General features: G+C 45.2%; 1 protein-coding gene across 4 annotated transcripts in view; it reads left to right on the top strand.

Moving 5' to 3' along the window:
* Nucleotides 1–12306, top strand: part of SBNO1 (strawberry notch homolog 1) — a 1077952-nt gene that overhangs the window by 58021 nt on the left and 1007625 nt on the right. For all 4 annotated transcript variants that reach the window (XM_069214997.1, XM_069214996.1, XM_069214993.1 and 1 more), the window contains exon 2: nt 6158–6289. In XM_069214997.1, coding sequence (XP_069071098.1) covers nt 6158–6289 — 132 coding nt within the window. The remainder of the gene's footprint in view (nt 1–6157; nt 6290–12306) is intronic.

The raw sequence follows: 12306 nt of genomic DNA, 5'->3' as shown, positions 1-12306 counted from the left end.
GGATGGGATGGGATGGGATTGGGGTTGGGGAGGATGGGATGGGATTGGGGTTGGGGAGGATGGGATTGGGAGGATGGGATGGGATTGGGGAGGATGGGATGGGATTGGGGAGGATGGGATGGGATTGGGGAGGATGGGGTTGGGGAGGATGGGATGGGATTGGGGTTGGGGGGGATGGGATGGGATTGGGGTTGGGGAGGATGGGATGGGATTGGGGTTGGGGAGGATGGGATGGGATTGGGGTTGGGGAGGATGGGATGGGATTGGGGTTGGGGAGGATGGGATGGGATTGGGGTTGGGGAGGATGGGATGGGATGGGATGGGATTGGGGTTGGGGAGGATGGGATGGGATTGGGGTTGGGGAGGATGGGATGGGATTGGGGAGGATGGGATGGGATGGGATTGGGATTGGGGTTGGGGGGGATGGGATGGGATGGGATTGGATTGGGATTGGGGAGGATTGGATTGGGTTGGGGAGGATTGGATTGGGTTGGATTGGGTTGGATTGGATTGGGGTTGGGGAGGATGGGATTGGGGTTGGGGAGGATGGGGTTGGGGTTGGGGAGGATTGGGGGAGGGTTGGGGAGGATTGGGAGAGGATTGGGGTTGGATTGGGGTTGGATTGGGGTTGGATTGGGGTTGGATTGGGGGAGGGTTGGGGGAGGGTTGGGGTTGGATTGGGGTTGGATTGGGGTTGGATTGGGGTTGGATTGGGGTGGGGTGGATTGGATTGGATTGGGGTGGACTGGATTGGGGTTGGGGTGGATTGGGATTGGGTGGATTGGGGAGGATTGGGGTTGGGGAGGATTGGATTATATTGGGATTGGGGAGGATTGGATTATATTGGGATTGGGGAGGATTGGATTATATTGGGATTGGGGAGGATTGGGGTGGGTTGGGGTGGATTGGGATTGGGGAGGATTGGGATTGTGGAGGATTGGGGAGGATTGGGATTGGGGAGGATTGGGATTGGGGAGGATTGGATGGGATGGGGGAGGATTGGATGGGATGGGATGGGATGGGGGAGGATTGGACGGGATGGGATGGGATGGGGGAGGATTGGACGGGATGGGATGGGGGAGGATGGGATGGGATGGGATGGGGGAGGATGGGATGGGATGGGATGGGATGGGGGAGGATGGGATGGGATGGGGTTGGGGTTGGGGAGTATTGGATTGGATGGGATTGGATGGGATTGGGGTTGGGGAGGATTGGATTGGATTGGATGGGATTGGATTGGGGTTGGGGAGGATTGGATGGGATGGGATTGGGGTTGGGGAGGATTGGATGGGATGGGATTGGGGTTGGGGAGGATTGGATGGGATGGGATGGGATGGGATGGGATTGGGGTTGGGGAGGATTGGATGGGATGGGATTGGGGTTGGGGAGGATTGGATGGGATGGGATTGGGGAGGATTGGATTGGATGGGATGGGATTGGGGTTGGGGAGGATGGGATGGGATTGGGGTTGGTGAGGATGGGATGGTATGGGATTGGGGTTGGTGAGGACGGGATGGGATGGGATGGGATGGGATTGGGGAGGATTGGATGGGATGGGATTGGGGTTGGTGAGGACTGGATGGGATGGGATGGGATTGGGGAGGATTGGATGGGATGGGATTGGGGAGGATTGGATTGGAGGGGATGGGATTGGATTGGAGGGGATGGGATTGGGGAGGATTGGATGGGATTGGGGAGGATGGGATGGGATGGGATTGGGGTTGGGGGGGATGGGATGGGATTGAGGAGGATGGGATGGGATTGGAGTTGGGGAGGATGGGATTGGGGTTGGGGAGGATGGGATGGGATGGGGTTGGGGGGGATGGGATGGGATGGGATTGGGGAGGATGGGATGGGGTTGGGGTGGATTGGATTGGATTGGATGGGATGGGGGTTGGGGAGGATTGGATGGGATGGGATTGGGGTTGGATGGGATGGGATGGGATGGGATTGGATGGGATTGGGGTTGGGGTTGGGGTTGGGGAGGATGGGATGGGATGGGGTTGGGGAGGATTGGATTGGATGGGATGGGATGGGATTGGGGAGGATTGGATGGGATGGGATTGGGGAGGATTGGATGGGATGGGATTGGGGAGGATTGGATGGGATGGGATTGGGGTTGGGGAGGATGGGATGGGATTGTGGAGGATTGGATGGGATGGGATGGGATGGGATATGGGATGGGATGGGATGGGATTGGAGTTGGGGAGGATGGGATGGGATTGGGGTTGCGGAGGATGGGATGGGATTGGGGTTGGGGAGGATGGGATGGGATGGGATTGGGGTTGGGGTTGGTGAGGATTGGATGGGATGGGATGATATTGGGGTTGGTGAGGACTGGATGGGATTGGGGAGGATTGGATTGGATGGGATGGGATTGGGGAGGATTGGATGGGATGGGATGGGATGGGATTGGGGAGGATGGGATGGGATTGGGGTTGGGGAGGATTGGATGGGATGGGATTGGGGTTGGGGGGATGGGATGGGATTGAGGAGGATGGGATGGGATTGGAGTTGGGGAGGATGGGATTGGGGCTGGGGAGGATGGGATGGGATTGGGGTTGGGGAGGATGGGATGGGATTGGGGTTGGGGAGGATTGGATGGGATTGGGGAGGATGGGATGGGGGAGGATGGGATGGGATTGGGGAGGATTGGATGGGATGGGGTTGGGGGGGATGGGATGGGATTGGGGTTGGGGTGGATTGGATTGGATGGGATGTGGGATGGGATGGGATGGGATTGGGGTTGGATTGGATGGGATTGGGGTTGGGGAGGATGGGATGGGATTGGGGTTGGGGAGGATGGGATGGGATTGGGGTTGGGGAGGATTGGATTGGATGGGATGGGATGGGATTGGGGAGGATTGGATGGGATTGGGGAGGATTGGATGGGATGGGATTGGGGTTGGGGAGGATTGGATGGGATGGGATGGGATGGGATTGGGGTTGGGGAGGATTGGATGGGATGGGATTGGGGAGGATTGGATGGGATGGGATGGGATGGGATTGAGGAGGATGGGATGGGATTGGAGTTGGGGAGGATGGGATGGGATTGGAGTTGGGGAGGATGGGATGGGATTGGGGTTGGGGAGGATGGGATGGGATTGGGGTTGGGGAGGATGGGATGGGATGGGGTTGGGGAGGATGGGATGGGATTGGGGTTGGGGAGGATGGGATGGGATTGGGGTTGGGGAGGATGGGATGGGATTGGGGTTGGGGGGATGGGATGGGATTGGGGTTGGGGAGGATTTGATGGGATTGGGGAGGATGGGATGGGATGGGATTGGGGAGGATGGGATGGGATGGGATTGGGGAGGATGGGATGGGATTGGGGTTGGGGGGGATGGGATGGGGTTGGGGGGGATTGGATGGGATGGGGGTTGGGGAGGATTGGATGGGATGGGATTGGGGTTGGGGAGGATTGGATGGGATGGGATGGGATGGGATGGGGGTTGGGGAGGATTGGATGGGATGGGATGGGGGTTGGGGAGGATTGGATTGGATGGGATGGGATGGGGGTTGGGGAGGATTGGATGGGATGGGATTGGGGTTGGGGAGGATTGGGGTTGGGATTGGGGAGGATTGGAGTGGATTGGATTGGGTTGGGGAGGATGGGGTTGGGGAGGATGGGGTTGGGGAGGATGGGGTTGGGGAGGATGGGGTTGGGGAGGATTGGATTGGGGAGGGTTGGGGTTGGGGAGGATTGGATTGGGGAGGGTTGGGGTTGGGGAGGATTGGATTGGGGTTGGGGAGGATTGGATTGGGGTTGGGGGGGGGTTGGGGAGGATGGGGTTGGGGGGGTTGGGGAGGATGGAGTTGGGGGAGTTGGGGAGGATGGGGTTGGGGGGTTGGGGAGGATGGGGTTGGGGGGGTTGGGGAGGATGGGGTTGGGGGGGTTGGGGAGGATGGGGTTGGGGAGGATTGGTTAGGAGGCGGGTGAATGTGACTGGGGTTGAATGGACTGGAGCAGGGTAGGGCAGACTGGAATAGACTGGTCTGGGGGATGGACTCGTCTGGGTTTGAGACTGGAGTGGGGTGTATTACATGATAGTGTTAAAGCAACATTTCGGAGATTACACAAACAATTTTGCTTCACGATATTTAGAAGAAGGCAGTCCTCATCTTTTGAGGGCAGCGCCTGTGAGCGAAAACAAAAGAAAACTAGTGCAAAAAGAAGAAAGTTAACTACAGAAAATAAGCTTCTTGTTTTGTTTGCCCTGCTACACCCGTTTATCCAGTCACACACCTGCTTGCATGGCACTAAAACTTAAAGAACAAAAGAGTACCTCAGTCACATAGGGAGCAGTGAACGGGTGCTGATTGCATTTTATCAATCCGTGCTTGGTCCCTGCTCTCCAAAGAGGAATGGAAATTATGCTAGGCCTGCAGTGACTAATTACAAGACTGCAAAGAAGAGTCCCAAGCAAGCCGACAGATGGTAAGCAACAGGTTGGCTCCAAGCTCTTATTGATAACAACAGTGTCTTGAAAGCGATATGCGTGCCCTTGCGCATTTTCTCAGTCTTGAGCATAATATCTACTCAGTGTGGGTTCTTTCACAGATATATGCAAACGGGCTTCTAGGTGTAGCATGCTGACACCTTCCAGTAGGAGATGGATATAGAAGCTGTCACATTGATTGGTGACAATTCGGACATACAATGAGGTCACTTAATTCATCTTATGAATGACATGTTATGTGAAGTATTAAGTAGTGCGAGGTGAAGACGCAAGTCAGTTACATAACTGTGCCATAACTTTGGTGTTATTTTGTTTAATCATTCGTTTTCACTCATTTCAAGACTTAATTTTGCTTCTTGTTTTTTGAGTGAATACGTGTCTGTGTGTGAAATGTGTTTTGGTTTACACCTCAGAGAATAAGGAAACATAAAAGTGGGGTTATCTTAATTGAAAAAGAGCGGCGTTTTTGGGGAGGACGATGAGCGTTACTCCCATTAATGGAAAAAAATAACAAATACACAAGTATGCAGTAATAAAAGTGTGCATATGATGGTGATTTTAGAATGAACTATACACATATATTACGATAAAGTTGTTTTTAATGTTGAGTGGTATACTAAATTTAAGACAAATAGTCTCGTGAAAGAATATGCATTTTAAATTACAGATGAGTAAATGTCGCATCAAAGATTCAGATTCAAGTTATACCCTATGTAAAACCTGCAACGTAAAGACTGACATTACTTTCAGTATTGTTATGATGCATTCGATTTGCACTTTTACCATGTACAACCTTTTGTTTTTAAATTGACTGGGTAAGAAACATGTTTGGCCGTGAGTGTGATATAGGTTCTTTCATAAAAACCTTCACAACTATAGCCATTCTGCAAGGTATTTAGTGCAATTGTGACCACTCCCAAACAATGAAAAAACGAAGACCTAATTTACTTTTACACTAGGAAGTGGAAAAAGAAGGAACAAGGCAGCCTGACTGACCTATTAAACACACAAAGTGGTGGAAGGATGCTTGCATTAATTCGAACCACAAGCAGTCACTCTGTGTAGTATTCCAACCCATCGTTCTTTTGCCCCCCATAATGCCTCAGATTAGACCTAGATGCATGCACATCAGTCTTAGTTCTGCTCCAATGGGAACAGTTCGACACGAACTGCCAAGCCAGGTTCTTTCTGAACCAAAACACAAGCAAGCCAAGCGACTGACCTAACCTGTTATTTCAAGGTTGTTTTGTTTTTTGATCTGTTTCCTGTTATTTAGCTGCAGTACAGTTCTGTATTTGAGCACAACAAACATTACTGTTTTTCCCTTGAATGTTTTGGGGTATTTAGTTATACTGAGCTAATGTGCCCCTCTGCCTTCAGCTTGAAGTAAGGTCCATGCTTAATAAAGTTATGGATGTATATAAAGTCTTTTGAAGATGAAAAATCCTGGTCTGTTTTTCTCAAGAGTTAAGTTCCTGAGCCAAATGTTAACGTTACAACAATGCAATAAAAATACGGCAAAAAAAGTTAATACTTTTCTAAATAGTAAAAATATTTTCTCCTTTTTTTTAATGCTTAAATTTCTCTAATAAAACAGACCTGTGTTTACTGCATTTATGTAGGAAGAGGTAGGTGAATGAAAAATATAGTAAATGTTTTTTTGTATTTTATTTTTATTTATTTATTTTTGTTTTAAGATGATGGACCCGGGACAAGATCTGTTGCTTGCTGCTCTGAGCGAGAGCGGAATTAGCCCAAATGATCTATTTGATTGTGACTCTTTGGATGTTGGCCTTACAGCTCCATCACCGACTCCACTTAGTCAGCAGGTAAAGTTACATTTTGCTTTCATAGGTCTTGTAAAGGTTTTATGTATTTAGCTTTTATGTTTCTGTGGTGTCAAAACTCCTGTGCGTTTCGTGGTCCATGTTTTGCCCTTCTCTGGTTTTGCCAATCTAGCATATGGGTAAGCTTTTCAGAGGACAATCAGCAGGGATAATTGTAACCACTCATGCCTTTCAGGCTAGTAGTGTGCTGAGACAAATAGCAAAGTGGTATAGATTAAATTACAGATTTGTGGTCATGCATGTTTTCGGACATGTGAACTTGCAATTCTCAGTTAATTGTTAATGCTTAATTACGGAGATGGTGTGATAGAGTAGAGCAAGTGAAGAAGACGTAGTATTTGCTTACTCATCTGGGTTAAATTACCTGGTAGTTAACACACAATTCTGGGAAGGATGGACGTTAAAATTATAGCATCTTCTTTCTGCAGCTATGTAATAAGTCACTAAGGGCAATATGTACGAACACATTTTCCCATATACACAAAATGGGTAAAACCCTTTGCTACATCTGGCCCTAAGTGTTCTCTGTCCAGTGTCCCAGCAACGTTTTGGTATTTGTAATGTATTTTGTGAGCTTGTACAATACAATCACGTGGGTTTAGCTTAAGTTAAAAGGGGTTGTTTGATTATGCCCAATTGCTGACTTTGGTATTTGATTATTTTGTATGCTGTCCTGTAATCTTTAGAATTTTCAACGGGCAGTCACGCTACTGATTCTTTTCACGCTTCACTCGCCAAAATGTTCTTAATGTTCCTTGCTAGTGATACTGGTTACCGTGTTAAACTGAAAAATATTAACTGCATTTTGTAGTAAAATTAGTGGTTCTTTACATTGCTGCAAATTGTTTTTTTCAACTTTCTTGTATTTCTGTGTATGCAGAAGTAGCTTTTACTTTTTTTACCAGTTCTGTATGTCTCCTCTTTATTTGCACCTCATTTAGTAGTGTTTATTTGTAAACCCTTCCCACTCCACCTTTAGAAGTTGTGCGTTTTCAGTGTGATATACTACTTGCACTCTTTCACTTGGTTATATTTGTCTTTCGTGGTCATTGGCTCCAATTTCATGTTGGTGTTTTGTGTAGCATTTTGTCCCCCTCAGGACATCGGAATGAACTGTGGAAGTTAGTTGGCAGCCGTAAGAGAAAGGAGTTATCTTTTCAGAAATGTTTTTCTGTGAACTGAAAGGAGTGTGACTTTTTTTTTTGAGTAGTCTATTTTAGGCTTTTAATCAGCTGGGCTTGAATGTGGGAGCACATCTCCAGGCTTTTCAGTTCAAAATATTTAGAAGACATCCAATATTTTCCCCAAGAACAAACCTAGGGATCTATCTCTGAATTGGCCTGCCATTGTGCAGGGTCCTTGGCCAGAGCACTGACAATTGTTCAATTTATTTTTCCTGGTTCATGAAAGTAGTATTCTGGAGCACCAAATGCAACCTTTCTAATTATTCTTTTTTTTGACAGAGCCGTACAACACCTGGTTTATTTGTCCCTCTGATTCTCATCTTCAGGTTGAAAGTCCTTATTGCCAGAAATTGTCTAGAAGAGCTGTTAATGACAGACAGAAGACTGATTTTTCCGGCTTGTTTGAATACTGATGCCTTCACTGGTATTCAGTTTTTAGGAGATTTGAGTAGCCTTAAGGTAGGGGTGGCTCCCTCTTCATGCGTTTGAGCCACCTTGGTTAATTCTTCTTGGTTAATTCTTCTTTTAGAGGATGATAAATCTATATGTCACTCTGACTGGATGAAGAAGTTAAACACAATGAGGATTCTACACTCTTCTGTTTTAGAGTATTCCCTCGATTACTTGCCTTATTTCAGTCCTGCCTCTGTATCTTTAATCTTTTACCGCCATGCATGTCACTTGAGAACATTGCTGGAAGAATCTGTGGCTTTAGCTCCATTGCCACCAGCTTCCCACTCAGCTCATAGTTACAAGAACTGCAACTTTTAAAAGGGTCTTCTGCACCCAATACATTATTGGCTGTCATTGGAGTCCCACCATATGTAGAGGTCACATCCTCACCAAATATTCCAAACAGCCCTCTGAAAACACCTCCCACCCCTTCCTAAGAGGTCCTAATCAAGCTACAGGAGATACCAATACTATGCTTCCACAATATGGTGTCTCTAGTTGATTGCATAGTAACCCACAAACCCCTCATAAGGTATCTGCTTGTCAAATCTGAACCGTATTAGAACCAAGATTTTCTGCATCTACCTAGTGCCCTACCCTTACCCCCATGTAAATCCGCTATATCCATGTCTGGACGATCTAATTGCATTTCAGTCTCAAATCTCCCGATGGTGGTGCACTGTGAAGAATCTTGTGAAATGGATTCTATTTCACCAAGATGTCATGATCCAAATGTTTTAGAGTATTGGAATGTTGGGAGCACCATTGAAGACAACGGAGTCCTCCAGGCTTCTAATGGCTGGTAGAAGCTCGGATCGCCAACATTCCAATGTGTTTTGCAGCATTTGCTGTGAACGAAGGCCTCACGGAGCCCAAGGGGATTTCAGTCCCCTGATGCTATGTGAGGCTTTTGTGTCATTTATTAGAACATTCTGCCTTCTAGTGGCGGAGTGTTCTAGTAGCCTTATAGCACTCTGTAGCTGGGCTACACTGGCATTAAAGTCCTGATCTCTTGTTAAAGGGATGCTGGAGCAGGTCTTTAATGGTTGGTATTGCCTGCTACGGCAGGCTGTAAGGCTATAAAAAGGGTGCTTGTACATTATCTTATAGCACAAGAAACTTTGCCCCATAACGAAATTTCATTCTATATCAGCCTAAAGGATTTGAGATCCGCCACTCATCTATTGAGGCGTTTTTTTTTTTCCAGCAGTAAAAGGTGGCTTTGCTTATACAGACGGACAATACACTTGCAGCTTTTTACCTAATCTTATTTTTCTTTATTGAAAAGATGTCATTTCAGTGAAGCAGTTACATTGAAACAATTTAAATATCTAGAAATCCTCTTAACTTATAAATCACAAATTACACCATCAGACACGTGTAGGTAAAATCCAACATCGAAATTCAGTAGCTGTAAAAAGGTAGAGTCAGTAAAACCTAGCAACCATTTTCCTACATAATTCCAATGCGTAACCAGGTATGAGATCCGATTGTCCCTGCCTAACCAGCTCCAAACCTTTCGTTGGCTTACCGCACCCAGGATAATTTTGTATGACTGCCTGCCAGTTCCAACCCACAAAGGAATACTAATCCATGCCATAAAGAATCTGGGGCCTCTTTCGGAAACCATGCCCAGGCAATTGCCAATCTTGCAGAAGTGATAGCAAAGAAAAAGGTCCTGACAACATTTTAGGGTCCAATCTAGCATCTGTCTTCAGGAGTCGATTTATCAGTTTGAAAACTTTGCACCAGTATGAATAATATCACAAGTTGTGAAAATATGTTCAATGTCTGCACCAGACTTGCTAAAGCAATTTGATGTTTCCCTTAAACCATGTTAATGCAATTTATTAAATGTATAGTATAGATTAAACAATATTTTTTTAAAGGAGTGGGGTCTTGAACCTAGAGACATTTAAAATACCCTGGGCAAGCAGATTAGTTCACGTTATTTCAGCAAGAGAGACATTGGAATGTAGATTACATGACCAGCTGTCAAACAAGACCTCAAATGTATTTGTTGTATCCTTCTGGACCACCGGAATTAAGTAAAAAGTATGAATTTTAAAATGTCTTGATACTTCAAAGCTATACAGAAACCCATTACTATCCATGCTCATTTTCTTGGAAGGAAGACTCAATACAAAATCTCTTACTTGTAATTCAAAAATCCAGTTGTGGGACCAGATATTCATTACTTAGTTCCTGAAAAGAGAGAAAAACTCCATTTATGAAAACCTGACCCAACGGTCAAAAAGTTGACCCATTCCAACAGTTACAGATAGATGTCCTGCAAAAATTGCAGAAGAATGGGATTATACCCAAGAGTAGTAAATTGATGAAACATTGGTAAATGACCAGCAGTTTGGATATAATTTGCCAGACCGCATGCTATACCAGAAGAGTTTTAAACCATGTATGTTTGAAATGGGTTGCATCAGTCAAACCTTTGCTAGTTATAATCATTTGAGGAAAGATCTGGTACTTGGGAATAAGCTGGCCAGCTCTGGAAAGTCTTAAAATGAATGCAGAAATGTAGTAGTTCCAGAGAGATGGAAGTGCAAACAGTCCCTCACTACGGGGAAGCTTCAGATATCTTACACCACATCGAGTTTTTTTTTAATTGCCTTATAAATTTCTGCCCGCAGCTTCCAACTTAAAAAAAAAAAAAAAAAAAAAAAATGTTTACTGTAGCGATACAAGGGAATAGACCTAAATAGATAGAGGTACAGTGGCAAGATTACCATTTTAATAATGTTACATGTACTGATTTTACTTGGATGCAGTGTATCCCTTTTTCTAAATATAGGAGGTTCCTTGTATAGTGCTTCTTCATAAAGAGAAATAATAGTTTCCTTACTTAATTTATATTCTGAAGCTTTCCCAAATGCCATAGCAGCATGCTCAGTAGCTGCAGTGCTGTTGTAGGGGATGATATTAAGGTTGCAGTATCACCTGCATATATGAAGAGCTTGACCTCCCATTGATGCTGCCTCAAAGATTGAAGTGATGCAAATGATTTGAATACCCAAATGTATGATCTAAATAGAGAGAGCAAATAAAAGTGGGGATAGGGACCGTCCCTGCCTAGTGCCAGGGTTAATTTAGATTACTTCAGAAAGTGTTCTCATAAATATGATCATGGCAGTTAAAGAAGAGTAAAGCGACTTACTCAGTGTTCTAAAACCTGACCCAAACCCCTTGTCCGACATAGCTCCTCAAGGGTACCGCCAGGAGACACTGTCAAATGCTTTTTCAGTATCAAACAGGATCATCCCAGCGGGGCTTTCAACTCTCATGTCATCCATCACTGATATAGTTAAAAGTATGTGGGAGGTGGTGTTCTGTGAGGGAACAAATCTGTGCTGCATTGGATAAATGAATAACATTATTACCACAGCTACTTGATTAGACAATATCCACATATAGATTTGAGTCGTAATTTATTAGTGATATAGGTCGGTATGAGCCACAGTTAAGTAGATCTTAATTCTTTTTTTTTTTTTTTTTTTATTGTTTTGCAGTTACAAAGACTGCTATAGAGGTGCATGCTCTCCTTGGGGACAATGTTGCCTCAATGTTGGAATCATGTTTTTAAGCTGCTTGTAAAGGTCTGTCAGGATAGAATACTGTCATACCGATTTACCTGTTGCTGATTGTTGATATTATTTCAACCCCTTCTGTGGTGTTCAGCCATACCCCCTGCACCACTGTGAGTTGATTAAGCCTTACTTTCTGAAGACAGCTGTTGATTATACCCTGAGTTGTCTGGCAATAATCATAAGCAGTGGATTAAAATTGATGAAAGCCTTCAAAATATATCCGAGCAGCCTGTAACAGTTTTGCCAGTAGCATCTCTTTTATCCAATACCAAATAGTTGTTCTTTTAGTTGATCAGTAGAGGCCCCGTCTCGTCACTATTCTTGACACGGCAACATTTTTGACAGATACTTAGAACAGGCCCTGTCACAGATCGTTTTCTTGAGTACCATCCACAACGTGGTCAGTTGTCCAAAAAAGTAAGAGGCACTAGCTGGACAATTGAAGTCGAAGTGAATACTGCATTTCCAGTTGGAGAAGTTTCATCTGTAACTTTACCACAGCAAGCTGTTCTTTCTTACCCAACAGTATAGCTAGTAATCTGGTCATGGACAAAAAACCATTAGTAGGTTTGCTGAACCTTTATTGATAACAAATTTGCTTAGACCAGAATGTATAAAAGTAATATACATTCGGTCCAGTAATCACTTACGATCAAAAGTCCATGGGTGTGGGTATGTGGCAATAACCAATTTACTTGACTTGAGAAACAACAATTGGTTATGATCTGCTACAATCCTAGGATTTAATTTAATAGTAATG

The sequence above is a fragment of the Pleurodeles waltl genome, chromosome 11 (assembly GCF_031143425.1).
Source record: "Pleurodeles waltl isolate 20211129_DDA chromosome 11, aPleWal1.hap1.20221129, whole genome shotgun sequence".
NCBI classification, from domain to species: domain Eukaryota; kingdom Metazoa; phylum Chordata; class Amphibia; order Caudata; family Salamandridae; genus Pleurodeles; species Pleurodeles waltl.
Note: the sequence above shows the minus strand (reverse complement) of the source record. Positions and strands in the feature narration are given on the sequence as shown.